Below are 22,971 nucleotides of genomic sequence, written 5' to 3' on the forward strand. Positions count from 1 at the left end.
AGGGAGCTGGGGTTGTTCAGCCTGGAGAAAAGGAGACTCAGAGGTGACCTTATCACTCTCTTCAGCTTCCTGAAGGGTGGCTGTGGTGAGCTGGGCGTCGGTCTCTTTCTCCGGGCAACAACAGACAGAACAAGAGGACACAGTCTCAAACTGCGCCAAGGGAGATACAGGCTAGAATTAAGCAGGAAGTTTTCCACAGAAAGAGACTGGAATCATCTACCCAGTCTACCCAGGGAGGTGGTGGAGTCACCATCCCTCAATGTGTTTTAAAAAAGACTGGATCTGGCACTTGGTGCCATGATCTAGTTGAGGTGTTAGAAGATGGGTTGGACTCGATGATCTTAAAGGTCTCTTCCAACCTAGAAATTCTGTGATTCTGTGATTCTGTGATTCTGTGAATGTCAGGTTGAAGAGGATCAAGTCCAGGCATGAATGGTTGCATACTTATAATTTGTTGAAGTGATGCTGCCTCTCAGGAGTATTTGCCATTCCCAGTTCAGGAAGGTACACATTTACTTATTTAGGCTCGCATGCAGAAATGAAGTTAATAGGTAATATTTGGGAAAAAAACGCTCAAATAGGCTCTCTACATTTCTACAATGACTACTGAATATAGGTAACAACTATTTCTTTAAGATATTGAGTACTTTGTTCCATCTGGCCAGTTTCTATGGAATATTTGTCTTTGTAGTGGCTACTGAAAGTGAATGATGATAGTATTCTCCCAAGTCAAAAGCAAACCTCACAATGCCTAGTGCAAATTCAAGGGCCTCTCATGCTGCAACAACGGGTCCACAAAGCTGAGGTGCTGAGGCTAATACTACTTTATCATCTAGGGCATCTCCAGCAAAAAGAGGATGGATAAAGGGTGAAAGCGAATTGGAATGGTTTTCAAATAAAGGTAGAAGTTCTTAGTATTATGATGCTGGACAAGACTAACATCTCTTGACTTCAAAGAATGAAGAGTTTCATATCTCAAGCATTTAATGACAAATATTTGCCAGGATTTTATCTTAGTACAACTGTTTATAGTGGTTCTAATGCTATGTAAAAGACTGTAGCAACTCATCCCCATGGGTTTATATTACTATTTGGCTTCATAGTTCTTTCACTTCTTCATATAAATCACTAACTTCTTCAGATGTGTCAGAGGTGTTCCATTTCCTCAACTGCAAATGACAAATGAATAATAATACACATTGTTTGCTTTTTTTCCCCACTCCAAATTCCTATGCAGCTCTCCAGTGACTCCAGTTGCTGCATTTGGTCTGGTTTTCTGCATGTGTCCTGCACAATGGCCATGAATCTCTCAGATTTCATGTATGAGTATCAGTCTGTTTCAGTGTCACACATACTGTATTCTGCTCATTTACTCTAACGGTGAATGTAGTGGTTTTGCTTTCCCATTTGAATGTACAAAACTATTTGAAAATAAGGGAAACATTATATGGAAATAATTATTCATTGTTCTGTTGAACTTATGCACCAAAGTAATCATGTGAGTAAATATGGAGCAAGACCACTTTGTTGGTAGTTTGTGCTGAAGACTGTGATTTCAGCCTTGTTTCCCAAGCTAAATAAAGCTAGTGCAAATATTCAAACATTCAAAAAGTTGCAAGCTATGTTTGTGGCAATTATAAATTAAATATTTTTACTCATGCGGCATATTAAAAGAACATCAGTGGAGGAGCTCCTTGCATTTTGGGTAGGACTAGCTGGAATAACTGGAAACATACATCAATATAATCAAAGAGAGAAGCTATTCATTCCCTTGCACTCAATGGAGGTTGTGATGCAAAAATGAGTTAATTAAGCCAGTAAGGCTGCCCCAGTCCTAATACAAGTTTCAGCAGCCTGTGTTGACTTTGGTCTTTCTGAGCACAGTTCACATCACTCCTGAATCAGTGTAACAAAGCAAAACTACACACTGTCCCAGTACACAGCCTAGGGGTCTTTGGACGTGGCTCTTTAGTAGACTTCCTGCTGTGGGAAGAATCTCTTGGGTGCAGTCAGCCTCCTTTCCCTGGAAGATCTTGGTTGTTGGGTCATGTATGGGTGAGCATAAAACCCCCAAGTGACAGAGACATCCCTTTGTCTCATCCTGGGAACTCCTATGAGCTGAAGGTCACACTGATGGTTCTCTATCTCAAAAAAAGGTACTGCTGAAGGATCACCTAGGGACTGATTATACTTCAGCAAAAAGGGCATTAAATAACCTACAGCATCCTCCAATCTGCCACCACCTGGCTCAGAAGTCATCACTAAGGGCAGCCTCTGCTTACTCAGGAGAGACTTGTAGCGCTCTTTGGGAAAAGTAGAGGCTCCTGTGTGGACAACTGTTGGGAACAGTATCTTTTGCATATGACTTCAACTGGAAAACGTTTGAATCAGGAATGACAATACATGTTTCAAGTCAACAGACTTTAAAACATTTTGAGTGAACAGACAAGATTTCTCAGTTGCCCCAGGTTTCTGGTTTACAATGCCATATTTAGTACTGAATATAATGTGTAAGAAATTAGCTTTACCTGTAAGAAATTTGACAAAAGACTGCAGGATGAAGGAAAATTTCCATTCCAGCCAACCTCTTTAGAAGCCATATTAAGGTGCTTCTCTCATGTCTCAATCTTGCTGTCAGCTGGAAGATTCCTGTCAGCACTCAAGCCAGGGAAATTCCCAAAGCTTAAACCTTAAGACTGCCCTGACTGTCTGCCCTCTGCTGTGTCCTGTAGATTACAGAGGGCTATCCTAGAAAAACAAAACAAAACACCTGATTAAATTATGTTAGTTTAAAAGTCTCTACAAAGCAAACCATGGCATTTTTTTTGTCTTTTCAGAAAATGCTGCTCAATAGCAGTTATTTTCCACAGTCAGTTCTGCTATGAGCTGAGAGCAGCATACAAATTGCCATAGTTTAGGAAAGAACTTAAACTTGTTTTTTTCTGGAAAGGCACACAGGAGGAAAACAGTAGTCAAAACCATCTGAAGAAATTATCTCAGCTAGGCCATATTTAAGACAATTGTAATGTCATCCTAGTGGAAAAGGGTTTAGAAGACCAGTTAGTCACTCAGTACAGCTAAATCAGAAGTATCACTTAGTTTTACTGAACCCAGACTATGTTTAAACTGAATTCTCAATTGCATTTTAACAACAGACCTCAGAGGGCCATAGTCAGGGAATGTGGTCAAGGCAGAGGTCATTCCTATCAATATTACCTGAGTCGTGTTGCAAACACAATAGGATACCAATGGTTTGTAACTATATCCATCATTAGAGCAGTTTCTACAGAACAGATAAGATCAAAACAAAAGCTCCCTGACCCTCTTGCATTTCAAGATTCCATTATCTTTATTAGAGAAATCCCTGAATGCAACTTACTTCCCATTATGTATTTAAGTCCGTGTTGTCTCTGACACTCTTTAATTTTCTCAAGATCTGAAAGCACTTTTTCTCCATACTTATTAATTTTACATGGTACTTTGAGACAAGTTAATAATGGGATCCAGCTCATCCATTGTCCCACTGTTGGGAACCAAAATGCATGGGTAGCAAACCTAGTACTAACAGCAATGCTATTCAGATAAAGTTGATTTTCTCCAGTTTTGTCAGAAAGTTAAACATCCTGCTGCTCCTGATCCCTCCAATTTTGCTCTGAGGAAGACTGTAATCAAACTCACAAGTATTATAGACATATAATCTAATTTTCCTTCCAAAAGCTACATAAATTGTTATTGCAATTTACATCTGAGGTTTATATGCTACCACACTGATACTATTTGTGCAATGGAAACACAGACTGATTAGCCAGAATATACTGCTCAGCAGAAGCCATTCTCCTTCCTTAGAAAGGTAACACGCTCAGGAGGGAAAGGAGCCACCAGGGAAGTGCCATATAGTTTTAAATAGGAGAAATGTTTTTATTTCTGTGCTAATTCCAATACTTACTCTGAAGGAATAGGTGATTCAAGGAGACATGGGCCATACTGTGGTCTTCAGAAGACACCAGTGTAATAAAGAGATTTACCTGACAACTTCAATTCAGGTATTATTAATTATCAAAGGAAGCCACAAAGCAGCTTCCAATGAGTGATTTATTGGGTAACACACCACTGCTGTATTTGTGATTAGTCTAAAACAAAATCTCATAATTATTTTCAGTTCTGAAGTTTAGTGAAGTAAACGCCCACCTTTCACAGAAGTACAGCCATATGTAAAGACTGGACACATTGCACAGTTTGCTTTTTGTTTCCACCTGAGTTACATGTTGTAAGTCCCCTCTGGGATAGCATTAGAGTGAAGAATAGGGCCCTAACCTGACAAAGTCATCTCTCACTGGGACTGATGCAGAAGGAAAGCAGGTTAGAGGGAAACTTAAAAAAACCCCAAGTCTTTAAGAAGCAAAACTTAATAAATAAGATCATGGAGCTTCAGGATTTTGAGTTAAAGGTTCTGGTGCCCTTTTGGAGAAGAAAGAGTATTAGATCCCCAAGCATGAACTGCAGTCTTTCAGGAAGATGATGGCTTTGCAGAGGCTATCTAGGCTATGCTCCAGACTACTGCTGTCACCTAACGTTTGCACCAAGGCATTCGTCAGGCGCATAGATCCGAAATCATAATGAGAAGTACTGCAGCTGAGCCTCTGTCTGGCTTATTGAAAGGACAGAGCTGCTGTTCACAGTCATGAACTGAGGGTACCCAAGTTCATCTCACCCTGTGCTGTGCTGTCCCAGCTTGTGGCTCGTGTCCTCGGCCTGAGGTTCTGAAGATGGTTTTGTTCTCCAATCTGCCCATCAACTGACTCAGTACCCGCCTCCCCTGAGCCTTCTGGGGCCCGCTGAAAATTAGGAAGTTTCTGGAGTTTGGCAGGAGAGATTTGCTAAAGATACAAAAGGAATTGTGTTATACTGCACCTCCATGTGTGATACTGCACCTCCATCAGAGGGGAAAGCAGTCCATCTTATATCAGATGGTTTTCTACTGCCCCAGTTGTAAAAACTACTGATCACACCAAAGCTCAGAAGATACAGACAAGTCTCTATTTTCTTTATCACTGAGATTTTCTTTTATAATTTTTTTAATGGTTTGGTTTGAAAGGAGACCTTGAAGATCATAGAGTTTCAACACCCCTGCTGTGGGCAAGGACACCTTTAAATTTATAAAATAAATAAAACACCTTTAAATAAATAAAATTGCTCTGGTCTTGAACACTTCCAGGGATAGGGCATCCACAACTTCCTTGAGTAGCCTGTTCCAGTGCCTCACCACCCTCACAATTTTTTCCTAATATCTAATCTAAACCTACTTTTTTTTCTTTTTGAAAGCATTTCTTCAGTATCTTCCTGCCCATCAGTAGCTGGCTGAGCATCTCACCCCAAAGCAACACAGTCCCCTTTTTATTTCCATGGTCTCCAGAGGCTGACCATGAACACTCCCTGCCTTGTCTTTAAGCCTCTCCAGGCATATTTTTCACCCTACAGTCAACATAGTTTCAGCCCACATAGTTCACTTGGGGCACCAGCTGCAGTGGGCTGCTGGCACAGACCAGGAGACCCTGTGACAGAGAACATCATGTTCCATGGGGAACAACAAGGAAAAACAACAACCAACCACTGAAAAACATATGTTGTTTCTACATATGCAAAAGAATGGAAAGACTGTGGGGTAGTGACTCCAGGCTCAGCCATGTCCAACAGAATAGCAGCATTCCTGTGTTTAATGTTGCTGTTTGCTGCTTGTGCTGCTTTGCAGAGTATGTTATCCCCTGGGATCACAGCTCATGTCTGAACTGCATCACTTCATCCAGGCTACAGATCTGCTTTGCCATCTCAAGTGTGACAGAGAAGCTTCATGCTCCTGAGCAGCTGTGAAATGCTGCACAGCCTCTCTGCTCCAGTCCCAAGCTGGCTGCAGCTTTGCTAGCAAAAATGAAGGATCCACTCCGAAAGTGCTCACAACAGCATGGGTGAAAGGTTTTAGCTACAGCCACTGTTAAATGCCAACTGTTGCCTATAAGACAGTCAGAAGCCCACTTAAATCTGTAAGAAAATGAGTAAGACACATGAATGTCTAGAAGCTAAGTTTATCATGGGAGGAATTTTAACAAAAGCAGGTGTAGTGGTTGCACTCGGAACACAAAGAACTAGAACAGTTGCTACACATTTGGATTTATTTCAGGACATAAGAAGTAGGGAAGAAGCTGGAAAAAATATGCACTGTATCACCCACACAGGAAAAATTACATGTTCTGAAAATGGCTGGCATTTCTATATTGCAATTGTAAAAGCTTTTGGATATCAAACACATTATTTTGCTACATACTGGCACCAACGGAAGTGTCAGACAACACCCAGGGTTTCTTAGATGCCATTGAAGATTGAATTGGTTTGAAGAACAGAAATTACAAGCTTCACTTCAGGCAGAAGCCAGTATATCCTCTTCCAGAAAAAAGACAGATGTCTGTTTTAAACCCTTTTATGATGGTGCCTGTTAGCATCAACATGCTAAAGAATGTGTTACTATTTTCATTATAAACCCCTGCTTTGAAGTGTTTTATAACTCAGCTATAAACATACGGCACTTGCAGGGACACAACTCTTCTGTTTCTATATCAGGATTTTAAAGAAGTGTGAATGCACAAACACACACCTAAAACAATGGTGGCATCCAAATCTTTAATGCAGTTCTGTAGCCCAAAATTAACTAAATGAAAATAATGAATTTTCTTTTGCCTCTGACATTCTTTCTCTTTACTTTTTACTTTCACTGCTCTCATGCTGTAGTCAGTTGTAATTTAAGAACTTTAAAAGCAGCTGCTGCTAGACAACAACCACTTCTTCTGAGGGTTCTAATATTACTGCTGCAGGAGCTTCACCTAAAGAGGGAGTCTGCCTTTTCCTCTCCATGCACATTTCTGCAGCAGGCCTGTAGTGAGCCATTGGGTAAGCAAGCAACCAGTAGTCTGAAAACCTACTTTAGCAGGCACTTGAAACAGCTGCCTTTAAATAGGAGAGTTTTTTAAGCACTTGGCTGAAAAGAGCTTTGATACATTTGCAGAACATCAGTGAGTAAAACAGAGCTGTCAAGAAGCAATTTGTCTAAGTTTTACTTTTCACTCCTATTCTGCTTTTTATTTTAAGCTGTTATAATGAAAACAAAGGAAATTAAATGAAAAATTTCTCCATTTAAGAAAGCCTGGATGTTCCCTCTCCAGCTTCCCTGGCACACTCCCTGCAGCCCATTTCTGAGATGCGCTGTGTCTCACACGGGCACAGGTCACTCCAGGCAGAGCAGGACAGGCTCCTCCAGGTTCCATCAGTAGAGCTTTGCAGAAAGGGGTGGAAGTGGGGATCACCCCAGCAGCTCTGGGCAGATGTCCCCTAGGGTGCTACACTTTGCATGGGCTCCCACCAGCTGCTGAAGGAACAGGCTGAGCACTCCACTGGGCATCTAAATCCTCTTGATAGTGAAGGAGTTCATGGAAGTTAACCATCGACCTCACTGACTACTCACACACTGAAGCTCAGCTGTAAGATTCCATAGCTTACTAAAACAGAGCTAAATCCAAAGACAATTCCAGACTTACATCTGGTGTTCATGTTAGGGATCCTGCCATAGGACTTCTAACCCCTAGTATATAGAATAAGAATTTGTGGGAAAAAGCCCCCAAAACCATATATATTTAGTCTTCTTGAATTACAGCTTCCAGAGATCTGTGTCTTGTATGTGCTTCTGTAACATTAAAAGGACTCTGCAGTTATGCTGCTGAACATTAAATAAATGTAGCAAGCCGAAAACCACTGTTTGGAAAAGCCAGACATCAAGGATGCATTCCACTAGGCGAGGAATATTCTTTACAGCAGAATTCCAAAACTCTGTACTTTCTAAATTTAACCATAAATCCACAGTGTTGCAATTCAGTATTTTAATTACTCCCAATTCTTACCTACAGAAACTTGCCAGAACTGCAGGCAAGTTGCAACATCTGCAGAAAGCCAAGAGCTGCACAGAAGAGCATTGACTCCAAACAAAGGAAGCAGTCAGTCAGGCTCATGGATGGGACGGGAGGGCCCAGCACAGGGAGGCTGTAAGGAAGGTCTGTGATGTCTCAGTCACATGCCATGCACCTGCTGCCTGAATCTTTACCACCATTTGTACAGCAGAGAAGCAATTAGTACTAGTGAAAAGAAGGAAGAAGCATTTTCTCCAGGGCTACCTAAGCCCATGGCTTATCAAGACATGAACTTAAGGACAGAAACAAACATGCTGACTCATTGTTTTGTTCCCCTTGCTGCCCTCTGGCCTGGCCTTAGCATGCCCTTGCTGGATGTTCATGGATATGTGTATCAGCTAGCCAACTCAGATGGTCCACATATTGCTCCACAAATGCTTCACCCAACTGCAACATCTGAAGAGAAGTTTTGGCCCAAGGATAATATCCATGTCTGGGCTTGGACACCCACATACACACACACATTGCCCCCACACCATGTGGTGAGTCTCCATTTGTCTCTGCTGAACACACCTGTAAGTCCACACTTGAGTGGCAGCAAAAACAAAACCACTGTGAAATTAGTAGCAAATTCAGGTCCTGAACTCAGCAGATACTAAAGCTCAAGCTTCTGCTCAGAGCTCTCAATGCAGCTGCACTTCTCAAGCACCTGTCCAAATGCTAGAAATGTCTTTTCATTTTACTTTCTATCACCAGAAAACAGAGATTTGGGATTGCTGCTGGTAATAGATAACCTAGATTGTATTGTAAGTCATGCAGGGTGAACAATGAGATAGCACAGTGTGATTGCCAGTGTGGCAAGTGTTGCCAGAAACACGTTGCTCTCCAATTCAGCAGCACAAACAAGTGTTTTCATACTGGGCTCAACAGAGTCAGTGTTATTTTAGGTCATCCAATTAGGTCTCCCCCACACCCTCACAAACTGTATACAGACCATTTGGGTGCTAAAAAGCTGGCAACTAAAATACAAAATTATCCTGTCTGGTTAACCTGAACTTTTCTAGGAGTGGAGAATTTGTGCCTTGGCAGTGCATATGCTTAATGATGGATGCACTTCCAACTCTTGCTAGTAATTACTGTTTTCTTGACTTTATTCTTTCTGATGAAAGACCAAATGTTGTGAATTATTGCCTTAAAAAAAAATTGCTTTTTAGCTTCTGGCTTTTATTGCCTGCATTTGCTGTGCAACGAAGTCCAAATGCTCACAAAATGAATGACATCAAACTCTGATTAGTGCCATATTGCTTCCTTTTATGTGATGGCCACTTCTTCCACAAATGAGGATACCACATACAGCCCCTAATTACATGTGAGGTGCAGTAACTTACCAGCGTTAGGCTCAAGGTGTCCATGCAAAGTCAAAGTGAACCCAGTCTGGACAAACTCTACTCGCTACACTCAGGTAATGCAGTCCAGCAGTTACTACAGGAACATGACATAACATTGTGACTGGTGAGATTAAAAAAAACAAATTGCTGAGATACAGGAAAAGTCCTGTGTCATTTCAGATGGAGAATACAGTGATACCTGGGAAAATGCAGGCTGTGAAACTAAAGCCACCATGCAATAGTTAAGTTTTCCTCACATGGACTTTCCTTCACATAAAATACTGAGAGGTTCAGAGCAGATGAAAACTCTTCAGTACAGTCTCCCTCTACAATCACCACTCCATAAGGCAATATTTAAGTTTCTTTTTCAGTATTTGGCATCATCTCACATTAAAATTTTCAAACATGTCTATTAGGCTTCTCAGTTTCTCATTAAACGATTTAGACAAAGAATACGAAAGACCTGCTAAATTGCTAAGTAGAAGCCAAGCCAAAGGCCTTCTAGCACATAGTGGTTTTAAATTGGACTCCAGATTTGCAAGAATGGTTGGAGAGGCCCATTTTTCAAAGCTAAAAGTCTCCAGAACTGGCAGCATGACACAAGTGGAGACAACCTCCTGAAAGATGTAGAAATTGCAGGCTGCTGGAGAAAAAATTATGCACTAGGTCAGACACATGTGTTTGTATTGACACATGTGTTTGTATTGACACAGAGAACTGGCAGAGCAAACACATCCTGAGTTATGAGTCTTCCCATGCTGCATCTATGCCATACCTGGAATCAGTCATCAGGTGGCTAAAGAGAAAAAGGTTTTAAACTAAGGAAAGAAAACATCACCCAGAAAGATCTCTTTATCTCTCTCCCACCAAAACCAGCTGGACAGGAATGATGGTTGTCACAATGATGTTAGTGAGAGCTGCCTTTCACACCTCCATGTTCACAGTGCAACAGGCAGAGTATGAGTGTGATGCAATTCCCCTCTAAGTACATTTGCTCATTTCAGGAACAAGTTAACATGTCTTCCACTTTGGTGTTTATTTGGGATATTTTTAATGAATCTACTATCTACTAAACATGTTTGAAGGATCAATCAGAGGCACAAAAGAAGTAATGTTTTCTTCAGAACCCACAATTTCCATTCATTTAAGTAACCAACTGCTGTTCAGAGTTTTACAAATGGGATCTTGCTGGGAAAGCATTTAATGTCATTTTCTCGGTTGCAACCTTGGCCTCCTGAATTGGTTTGATTGTGCTGCTCAGGGTTCCTCAAGATATTGGCAAGATGGCTCAAGCAAGGCCAGCCTTTGGTCCTACAACCTGCCTTCTCAGAGGCTACAGAAGGCTTCAGAGACACCATTTGGTAAGAGATGAGTTGTCATCTGCCTGACTCTTGCCTGGGAATTAGAAAAGCCAGGCACTTTTGTGTTACAAGTAGACATTATGCTGCTTAATGCAATATAGATTGTCTGAAAATGAAGGCCACAAATCCCAAATGATTTTTCCTTCCCACTGACCAGGCAGAATTTGGCACTACTTCTCTTGCTACTTTTTTTCCTATAACAGGCTTCTCAAAAGTGTCTGCCAACATTAGCCTTGATGTAATTCCAGCAGCTTCACCAGAGGAATATTTAGCTCTGTCCTTAATCACCCTCATCCATTTTTTGACTTTGCAGAATCCTTCTGTGAACAGTGATGTGCCTTTGATGCCTGAGACACCAAACCAAGACTTCCCTGTGGTCAGACATACAATTCCAAGGTCAGAGTGGTGGAAAGGCAGACAGTACTGGTTTTGCACGTCAACTGTGGCTGCTCCCTTAGGCCTCACTGAGGTCACCAGCCCCTGCATCAGCTCGCTCTTCCCATTCATTGCTCCACAGATTCTTCCAACACCACGGACCATGGTTACCAATAGCTCTGTTGCTCATTTTACATCATCAAACCACAAGTACATCACCTTTCATGTAAACATTTTTTCAAATACAAAGCTCTTTAAACGACATATGCAAAAGAACAAAGGCTTAAAGAGGAAGAAAAAAAAATCCCAACAATTAAATGCATTTGTCACAAAACTCAGCAAAAGATGACTCATTGGGTGGCTTCATGATTGTGGTACTTCCTAGTCATTATTGTTCTCTACCTAAAAAGCTATGGAAATTAGTCAAGGTTGGCTTGAGAAATAACTTGTGCTTTGTAGTCAATATATGTTAATAGAAATCTTAGGTCCTATGACCTTGGAGTTGTCTGCAAATACAGCAGCTGACGTGATTTTCTTTTTAAGACAGATTATTTTTCTCAGAGCACACAATTCTCTATTTTTAGTAAAAGCAGGGACACAGATAACACCACAAAGATGGACTGCACACATTTCAGCTGACAGGTAGGTGCTACTTGATGCTGATTGCCCAGGGTGCTAGCAGAGGCAAGAGTTACCTTCCCATGTGCAATATAGAGAGTACACTTCTCCACAGGAGGCAGATCCCAGCAACCTCTTCTGCAAGTAAAGCTGTATCTGACACTTTTTTGATTCTCCAATTAAGATTCTTACAAAGCTTTTCATTTCACATTCATACAGTGAATAGTATAGTCTTGCCTGATACAATGCAAGGGCTAGCAAAACACTTTGTGGTTACGTTCCTTGTTTCTCCACTTAGCCTTGCACAAAGTACACACTTTACATGGGGCAAGCATTTAAAATAGTGGAAAAATATTTGTCTCTGAATACTTTATCTCTAGTCAAAACTGCAGAGCAAGAGGACACCTGAGGGTATCAAGTTTCTTAATTCAGGTAAAGGTATCAGCTATACTGCTACTTTTCCAAATCATATCCTCCATTAAAATTAGATGAACTCCTATAACTTTTGTTTTTAAAGCAGAAATGGAAGGTTGCATGATTTCTCAGTAAAAAACCCCCTAATTTTTACAAAATCACTGAGATGAAGGCATCTCAGTGAAAACAAAATTACTACAAATTCACTCTAACTACACCTCAGAAGACAAAATTTCCATGTAAGCAGCACCCAGTTTTGCTGCACTTGTTACTTACACTCACTCACACAGAAATCTGAATTGCTAAAAACCAAACCAAAACTAAAACTGAAAGGAAAAGCTCGAACTAATTTGACAGAACACTAAAGAAATATTAAAAGAGTGACTTTCAGACTTTTGAAAGCCTCTAGCAAGAGCCCTCTGGCCTTTCTTTTTTTGGTGGATTCCTCCTACCTTCACAAACCAAGGGCAGGACATATTGAGACATGTTTACTAGGGAGATTGGCCAAGTCTCTGTTAGTCCTTGAGGGCCTGTAATGTGGTGTGAACTGCACTGCACCAGTGCAGGCACAGAAGAGATTTTAGTCATGAAAATAAGCCAAACAGAATTCCATCAGTTCTGCAAGAAGCAGCCACGTGCTTGTCCAAACTAAGTGACAGCTACCATGACTGCATTTAATTCTAAAACCTGGTCTTCAAAGAGGCTTCAATTTTGCAATCGAAATAATCCAGAATTATCTTTACTGTGGCATTATTTGTAAAATTACAAAAAAACCAAAACAACTAAAACATCCACAAAAAAAAGCAACCATGTAAACCCTATTACAAAATGAAGTGATACTTCCTCTTTTCCTTCCTGTGCTACTGCCCATGACAGATAATTCATCTAGGACAAAGTAATGAACCAAAAAGGTAATGAAAATTCAATACTTGGAAGGAATTGAAGTCACAGAATGTCACAGAATGTTAGCACAATTAGGTCAGGACATCTCAGCTGTTAGCAAGACTTGGTAAAAGACTCATATTTTACATGACAACTTGTACAAAGATTCAGACCTTTTCCTTCTTAATCTTCAGTGGCGCAAGCCTCACTGTCAGAATTCATGGTTACACTGGTATCTCTGTTAGTTGGTGCTGCATACTAATTCTCTTTTCAGCTGAAGATACTAAAAAAAAAAGGAATTGAAAATTATCAGATCAAATATGACATCAAGTAACATTCCTAACATGATTCAATAGTGGTAAAGCAGAAAACTTCTCTTTAATTTTCAACCATGTCATATTCCATTATTCTCCAAGGGCTCGAAAATTCACACAATTCCTATGGAGTAAGGGCTCCAAAAAATAGAAATATCACCTATCAGCTGATGAGCAAGAACTTCACACTGTGTGGAATGAGCTGCATGACTCAAAATATACAAAACACTTTAGAAAAGCCAGTCAATGAACAGGAATAATTGTCCTTGAATACATCCACAGCACATCTCAACGCTCATGGCCACTCAAATAATCCAGAGTGGAAACACACCCACACACACTCCAGAATCCTAACAGGATGGTACATCAAGGCTTACTGTTTGATGTACAGAACACATCTCTCCAGACATAGGCAGCATTTGGCCCCTTCTCTCCTTACCAGCTCTTCTTCCACCAGCAGCTGTGAACACTACAATTTCTGAGCAGAGCTTCTTAGGAACACAACATCTATTTCCTGGACTTGGTGGCTGTATTGCATACCACCACACTGCAGTGAAATCGTTAGATGGGCATTCATGATCTATGAACACAATTCAATTCCAGTAACAGACACCATTAAAGGAGGCAGAATCAACTTTCAAAAAACTAATTTTAATCAAAACAAAAAAATTGTTGATCATTAACAAGTTTATAAAACAGTGATTTAGTTACATAAATAAATTGATATCAGTGTATCAAATCTTAATTACTTTCAACTTCATGAGCATGTTTACATGGGTGATGAAGTACAACCTTTTTACCTATTATAATAAATAAAATGGAGAGCATGAAATAGTTTTTCTAAACAAAAATACCTACAAACATACCTCTAGCATGTTCTCTAATGAAGGGAACAAGAGACACTGGACAACTTTTGCACCAAAACATAAAAACTGCTTTAAAAAGCACAAGGATACAGAACCATCAGCTAAAGTAAAGACACTACACTGTAACCAAAGTTGGTATTTAATAATATAATGAACAGTTTGGTAGTTAGATCTCCAGTTTGGTTATTTTAAAGCATTAAGACAAGGCAAGATAGAAGGCTGCTTCTGTTTGAGTAATTCTAGAGAAAATAAAATATATTAAAAAAACAAACTGAAAAGTAGAACAGTCATACCTACACAACTTTCTGTCCTGCACAAAGTCAAAATACCTATGCAGAATATATATATATAATATATATATATGTTATTTGTGCACAAAGGTTAGCTTATTATTAGCTCACTGCAAAGGCGTAATGTATCATGTCAATAATTTTGCATTTTATGTCCAAAATGATATTTCTTTAAGTTTTCTAGGCTAGGAGGCACAAACCCCAATTCTGGCATACTGTATTCTTAATGCTAAGGCTTGCTGCTCTGGCTGTGTATTTTTTGTTTTCCCTCTTTACTATAGTGCCTGTTACAAGCATGTGTTTATGTGTGTATACATATTTATACACACATACACATATGTATACATATATAAAACTTCCCCAGTAGGTATCATTCCAACCATGCAATCCAAAAGATGGCTCTGAATAGATGCCCAGCATATAGTTCACCACCTGAGCCAACCCTGAAGCAAGGCGCACTTTAGTCCTTCAGATATTTTTTCTTTAAAACCAAGCTACTGCAGCTTCAAGTACTTTGCATTACATATATTTGAATTTTTTTAATAAATTAACGTTAGATTTTTTCAATATTCAGACATCTACCATAATATATATACAGTACAGAATGTATGTTGACAGTCGCTAAGTTTCCACATGCACAAGCATTGTGTGCCATGCTTCTGGATGAACAGCACTGCAAAGCCACGTGGTCAGCCTTTTAACTATTAGTATTTCATTTGTTGGTTTGTTTAAATATGCTGAAATGTAAGGATGAATTACAAAGGAGTAAAGCTGAATCCATTCGAGGTACTTATCACAGGATGGAGGTGTTTTGTTTGGTTTTTAAAGCCATTGCAATATATGTTTGTTTTTGAGGCTGTGAACGTATACAGAAAGAACAGGAGAGCAATGTGGGCTTTTGCCACTTGACAACATATACTCAGTGTAAACCAAACCTTTTTTAACCTCTCTCTCATACAAAACAGAAAAAAGAAAAGAAAATTAAACACACAAACTTTCACAACATGACAGTTTAGTTTGCAAACTCAATATAACTATACACATATAATACCGGTGTGGCTCTGTTTCTTTAAGTTAAAAAGGATACAAAGGCAGGCTCAAGTAAAAACAAACCACCCCCCCCCCCCCCCCAATTAGGAAGGTCTCTCGTGCCTTGCTGAGGAACTCTATAAACTCACTATAGTGTCGTGGGCTGATGTGAGTGAGACGTGAATGAGTTGTATTAATGTAGGCTCCGATCGTGGCATCCAAGAGTTGCCGTAAAGGGGCTTTGTCCAGTGACATGAGCTTACCAGAGTTCCTCCTTCCATGAAGTCCCACCATGCCAGGAGTGGTCAAAGTACACCTACGCAAAATGTCTGACAGTACTGTTGCACACTTGACACTTTTGACCACCAGAGGTATTATAGCTGCTAGCTCATTTTTCCCAAGGGAGTGGCTGAGCGCACATGCCCAGAGAACGTCATTAATGGCAGGGTGTGTGTCCTGATTGTAACTCAGGTTGAGATGTGTCATGGCCAAGGTGGCCAGCTTGTAGGCCCGCATGGGGTAACCACGGTGCTCCATGTATCGTGCTATGGTAAAAAGCTGCGAGTAGCTCATGCCAGCTGTAGCAGCATCTAGAACAATTTGGTAAGCGGTCTCAAAAGCTATGTGATCCTTTTCACATAGGGTCAGTGCAGAAAGGGCACAGTTTTGAGGATCCTTCATGGCACACTGTAGAGCAAGCGTCCTAGCACTGCCAGCCAGCTTCTCCTGCTGATGGCAGTCCAGATGAAGACGGACAATGGTGCTGTTGGACATCACTGTCGTAGCAACAATACTAGTGGCTTCTGTTGGAGTGAAAAGTGTAAACCAATTTTGCATGATACTATCCAGTGCGTAAACACCTGGGGGAGAGAAAGAATTAATCACAACTGATAAAACCCAGCAGATAGAGATGTTCAGCAGATTATACTTCCCACAACATCTAAGAGGTTACCAGTACATCCCAGCAAGAAAGGCTCACAGACAGCATGGCTAGAAAAGAACATTAAGACTACTGTACAAACTCTGCAGCAATCACATAAACCCAGAAAATAACAAAAATAGCCTGCAAGATAAGCTTTAATCTCCTGTTGTGACAGCTGAGCTGTTTTACTGAAGACAATTTGGGTAAAACATCCTGGCTCATTTTGTCTCATCATCTTGCTCAAAAGTAGCCCCCACCTTGCACACCAGGGCAATTGCAACCTCTTTTCTCACTGTAAATCTCAAGGCCCAGCACATGTGAGAAGCAGGCAGAACGGCTTTCTTAAGAGAACACCATGGCATACCTTAGCAGAACTTATTAAGCACACCTTAAAGCAATCAAATTCATAAGTACGCGATCATCAAGATTCTTATCAGAGGAATACAGTGAGCAATATGAACTACTGGATATTATTTTTCTCAGTGCCACTGTATTCCCAGCGTGTTTCACAGGCAGAGGAAACACTGACTGACAGGTTCCATAAATTGAACCTAGAGTTAACTGGTGTCCTTATAGCTAGAAGCAGTTTACACACACTTGTGAGCCCACCTAAACCACACACAGAGGTCTTTATTTTCTCTGTAGGACTCTAATGCTTCCCATGCACCCCACCACTCATTTGCAGCGAACTAGCATAGCCAGAGAATATGGTATCTTCATTCAAATAAACAGATTCCTAGCATTACCATATTGATTCTTTTCTGTGTTGATTAAGTCTCAAGAGTACTTTGCATGACATTTTAGGTTCTTTACAGGACACTTCTATTAGAATATGTAAACCAATTTGAAGCAATTTAAAATCCAGTATTTTATTTGCTGAGATGCAGCTGCACAAAATAACACTCAGGTACTAATATCTGTAAGATAACCTCAGCAAAAATTACCTTACCAAAGATATAAAAGCAATAAAGAAAGAGTATTGCATGAAAATCTGCAGACAAAAACCACTTTCTGGCTGAGAGCATACAAAGGCAAGCTCTATTTCCCCACGCTATTGACAACAATATATGGCCAGCTAAGCATAAAGCAAAGAATGAATTAATCCAGAGAATAAGCAGCAGCAATGTTCCTAAGTTCTGAAACTCAAGAAGTATCTGTGCAATACAATCCAACTCAGATATATGAATAAGGAAGAAATGCAACAGAAAAACATGCTCTCCAGAAATATCTTTACTAACAATTAATATGGCTCCATTATCATAAGTACTTAAATTGTTCCTATTAGCATTGCTGCTGATTTTTTATTTTTTTAACAGCTATACAGCTTTTAGTGCAGTCATCTTCATTTTCAGACCCTGCATCTTCATTTTGAAGATGGTAAACCCTAATGCAGGTTTATGAGATGCCTCATGACGACAGGCAGGAAATCTATAACAAAGCCCAAAATGGTCCAAACATGCTACTTAAGAGAGCACTGATTTCCAACTTCTGTATTGAGTATTTTGGGTATGCTTCCCACAGGTTATGCACACCTCCAGCTTATGGGGGAAAGCAGTCACACTGCATTACTCAACTATTGTCTCACTTGCTTTGTGCCTAAAAACGCCCACTAATCACTGCCATAATGTGTTCTCACCAAAGGAATTTTAGAGATGAACATGAAGAGGGAGGCATTTGCAGAAATTGGGTGTTCACAAGGAAGATCAAGCCCTGTAAGAGTAGCTGACAAGAGAAACATTTCAGAACATACCTACTTCTGTTGCACATGTTACCAACCACCTCACCATTTCCCGCCGTCGCCAATTCAGCGTTGACAGCGTCATCCGCATCACCTGTTAAAAAAACACAAACAAAATAAAATTTAAGTTGCAAACCAAGGCCATAGACAAACAGAAAGGGATTTTAAAGTATTCAAACACACTGGAGTTGAAAAAGGCAGCCTCTTGCCCTCTCCACTCCATTTCCTCTATTTCAGCTGGTATGTCAAACAATTTGAAAAACACTGATTGGATATTGAAATTAAATTATATAACATCTCCTCCCTCTATGCACAACTATATTGGTAATCATTGTGTGATATTCCAGGGCATATAATTGTTGTAAGCAGTCAGGTACTGGATACTGAACACAGACAACCTAATTACAATTAAGTTGAGGAGAAAAGAAGGGGGAATCATCTATAGGCCACTAGAGACAGTGCTGACACTGTTTCTTGCAGGAAAAGCCTTACTGTAAGGAACTACACAGCTGGGAATTGCTGGAAATTACACTGCTATGCATCTTCCTTCTGGAAAACAAATCTTTAAGATTCTTAAAACACCTTTGCTTAAGTTTGGAACAGAACAGTGGGCAAATTCTACAGGAGTTCCAGTTTGTTGGGTTTGTGACATTACTTTCACGAGATCGTGCTGAAGATATTCTGATGACACTGTCAACCACGAGAGTATCCATGAATACCCAAAGTGTTCTGTTTCCATTGAACGATACTTGGTGAAAACTTGAGGTGACACACAGGCCAATTGTAAGGATTTTTCTCTCTCTCACATAAACATTTAAGGCGAATGAAACAAACAGATTTCCACAGTGACCATGGAAATATAAAAGCCTAACAAAGCATACAGAACCCTCAGCTTTTTAATTAAAGATTTTAGTACCTCTCTTCAGCATAAGAAGCAACTGGGAAAATATCCTTTCTCCAGAAGTCTTTGGAGCTTTATTTACTGAACCAAAGTAATAATTGGTTTTCTGATCTTTGCATGTTTTTTTTTAAGAATTCCCCGAAGAGGGATGGAGATATTTGTTTTTGTTGAAATGAATTGCGTAAACTCTAAGATTCAAAAGTGTCAGGTAATATTTACTACTTGGCTGGCTCTTTTTGCTTGCAAAGTCTCTCCTCAGAGCCTGAAAAACTGATCTGCAGTACTTGTACACCTCAAGCATACTAAGATGCATCTGACTATACCACAGCTTGTGGAGTACAGGATGTTGATGGAAGTGAGAAGGCTGGTGTCAACCATGTTTTGCCTTAGCAACCAGTCATTATGGTTGACCTTGGCTTTCAACAAGCATGTATCAGTTCTCATTTTTTAGGGGAAAGGAAGAAAAAGAAAAGGGAAAAAACCCTGAAGACCATGCAGAAAATACAGTGCATTTCCAGCAAGCAGAGTAATTTTACTTTCTAGCTAGTCATACATAAAATCCTGAACCCACCACGCTGGTCCTCTCTCACCCCTGAAAAGAAGAGTGCAGCCAACAAATGCCAGCTCTGCCTTCCACTTGAATGGCACAAAGAGACTGTGCAGATTCTTGGTCTGTGTTTACCCGTACATTAAGCCTTGTAGTAGAAAATAAAACCAAGTCCAGACAGAGCCCAAAGACAGTATCCTTTCCTGTGCTTAAAAGCTACATGCACCAACAATGCATCAAATTTCTTTCTTCTATTATAGTAACAACAAATGAGGGAAATACCTGAAGACCCAGCTCCAGAGAAACTTTCAGAAGAGTTATGTCTGGCAAGCTGTCCATGAGTGTTGCAATTTTAAATGCATCCTGGGCAAGTTTGAAGATGTGTGATGAGGAGTGGATATTTTTCTGGATGGATTCTAACACTGTTTCCAGTCTCCGAACATCACCTGTAAGGTGTAAACAGAATCATCAAAATGGAACAATTTTCAAAACACCCAGAGGTCCATTATATCTGAGCCTGACATTGCTAAGCAATAGTATGATGTTTCAGTTACACACAATCTGTTTTTAGAAACCTTCTATAATTAAATTGCATACGAATTATAGATATAAGAGACCACAAACTGCTCTATCTGAAAGTGTTAGTGCAGCACGGGGCCAAAAGTCACTCTGATTTGTGAATTTTAGAACTGACTTGTCCACTTCTGTGTCTCACAGTCAATGTCATGCATCAGGAGAATAAAAAGCTGTCTCATCAGCCTCATACCAAGTTCATCTAGCTACGCAATAACTAAATTAACTACAATACTAGGAAGTTACATGACAGATTTAAGCCAGTTCAGTGTGTTGTGCCCATTTCAAACTATTGCCAGACTGTGATCTGGACTCCTAAGCATGAGTATTATGATCTGTTTACCCATGCAATAATAAGAACACACATTTAGTTGAGCACATAACTGACCTTTGGCTGCTGTTAGCATGGTTGATGCCAGCTCACACTGCTGGGATTCGATATGACTTAGGGTGAACCAGCGGGGATACCGGTTTGGAACAACAGATGCAATGTGGTGAGGGCGGGACAGGTCTCCTGAAGGAGCTGTGGATTCCAGTACCAGCAACCTGAAATAAGAAATCAATCCTATTTCATTAAACCACTATTACATTGGTTGCTCATGAGCTAAACTAAAGCTGCAAGAATACTTGGTATTGTCTATGAAATCCTATTTCATTAAACCACTATTACATTGGTTGCTCATGAGCTAAACTAAAGCTGCAAGAATACTTGGTATTGTCTATGAAATATGCTTTTTCAGTTTCAGAAAAAAAAAATTGGAAAACCACTTCTCTTCTTGCGGAATCTCAAAAGTTCATTTGCCAAACTTTCCTGTATCAATAGGTATTTTTAACCTACCAGTATTTTATAGGGTCAGATGTTAGGGTCCCAAACAGCAATGACAGAGAAATTTCCTTTAACATGACTTTCAGACTCCATTTTCTCATTAAGTATTCATCAATCAACAACAGTCTTACCCAACAAGGAGCATTCTTACTTAAAAATTTCAAATTAACGTGTTGTTGACTACTACAATCCAAATGACAGCCCACAGCAAAGATATAACCTTACTGCCCTTGCAATACACTAAATACTGATAGTACATCAGCTACTCCATAAATGTCAGTACAAAAAATACGAGAGAACAAAAATAGGCTTCTTTTTCAATACAGTTAAGCATAGTTTCAGCATATCAATGGTTAATAAATAGTAATAAAGCCATGTCCAGAAAAAAAGCTTTTCCAGTGTTTAGCTTCTTGATGTCTCTTAGTATCTGAGCTCTATTTCTACCAGCTTTCATATGCATGGGATTATTTAGAAGGAAGTGATCTGTAAAGATCAAGGAAGCTGCATCTCTTTGTCCACAAAACTGCAACTACTGAACATTGAAAATCCAATGCATTGTGTTTTTTCAATGATAGACTATTTCTTATAGAATAAGCCCATTTAAATGTAAGTTACAATTTCTTATACTTAAACGAATACCTAAGTTCTGTAAGCAGCTGTGGAGTATGTTGGGGTTTTTTTTGCATTAAAATGGATTTGAGTTCCATCAGGTTATTTTTAGATTCCTGAAGCATAATATATATTAGTAAAATAATAATAAAGTATAATAATATACTTTAAGAATTCACTGAGAAAGGTAATTTTGAATACATGGAAAGGCATCTAGCAGGCACTTAAAAACACAACACACCACCCAAATAACTATCACACACATGTAAGTGCATGAAAACAGGAAAAAACCCCTTGTATCAAGTCAAATCTATTCTCCAGCAGCACAAAGACACCTCTTCATGAATATATTCTAAAGCTGATTTTTTCCAAGCACAGAGTGAGGTTGCAGAGGTGCATTAAGATAGCTTCAATGAACAGAAAATATCCTAACTATTAAATTAAGGAAGGGATTAGTAGGTTATGAGTAAGGGTAAACAGCCAAAAAGCATGAAAGAAAAGCTGTTTTGGAGAAATCTTTTGTCACTTCGCATTTAACTGCCAGCTTCTGTGCTCTTTTACTGTTAAAAGATGTGCTGCTGTGAATTGGTGGCTTTCACACAATTTTGGCAAGGTTAGGGAACACCAGAAAACCACATGTAGATTTAGAATTCTTAACTTTTTTTTCCTTTTGAAACATCAATTATTTAGTTAGGTTTTAGCAAAGTCACCTTGTGAATAAACACCACCATTAAAGTCTGGGTCCCAAAGCCTGGCTGAAAATTAGGCTTAATAAAGGATCAAACCAAACTAAGCCAAACATTCAAGTGAGCAGTCAACTGCAGATCCATGTTCTCCAAGGCTATGCTCCATATGTTTCAGACCTGCAAGCAGAAAACTAAATAGAATGACCATCAAAGACTGCACAACCCTGTCCTTGCAGACCTGAGGTGCATACATAAAAGGCTTCCTGGTCTCAGTTTTCATTTATTTCATATTAAGTGTTCCATACACTAAAACAGGACTCAAAAAACTAAACAGCAACAGGTATTTCTGAATACAGGAAGGTTCAATACTCCTGAGCTGCCATGGGTAATTGACCCATGTAGACTTGCATGCAGACACTGAACACTTCTATCTGAAGAGCAGCTACCTGGGGTGTTGGGAAATTGATTTATTTAATAAGTGTGAGAAAATAAACATGTTTCACTTCTAAAAGCATAGAGAGCAGCTGTAGAGATTTCCATGCAACACTTTTACAAACTTCCACATGGGATTTCTGTCCTTGCCACAGTCACTTCTTCCCTCCCACGGAAGACAAGATGCTGAAGTTTTTATCTTCTGACCCATTCAACTTCTCAGCCATGAGACAGACATTCAATCTTCATGT

The 22,971-nt window shown here is 39.7% G+C and overlaps 1 protein-coding gene across 1 annotated transcript in view; it reads right to left on the reverse strand.

Moving 5' to 3' along the window:
- ZSWIM6 (zinc finger SWIM-type containing 6) overlaps window positions 1-22,971 on the reverse strand; it is a 118,293-nt gene that overhangs the window by 56,382 nt on the left and 38,940 nt on the right. Inside the window, exons 10-13 of the mRNA XM_031057825.1 lie at window positions 20,556-20,713; window positions 19,877-20,040; window positions 18,159-18,240; window positions 15,571-16,346 (exon numbers count right to left, since the gene is read on the reverse strand). Coding sequence (XP_030913685.1) covers window positions 15,571-16,346; window positions 18,159-18,240; window positions 19,877-20,040; window positions 20,556-20,713 — 1,180 coding nt within the window. The remainder of the gene's footprint in view (window positions 1-15,570; window positions 16,347-18,158; window positions 18,241-19,876; window positions 20,041-20,555; window positions 20,714-22,971) is intronic.

This window comes from Geospiza fortis, unplaced genomic scaffold (assembly GCF_000277835.1).
Source record: "Geospiza fortis unplaced genomic scaffold, GeoFor_1.0 scaffold443, whole genome shotgun sequence".
NCBI classification, from domain to species: Eukaryota; Metazoa; Chordata; class Aves; order Passeriformes; family Thraupidae; genus Geospiza; species Geospiza fortis.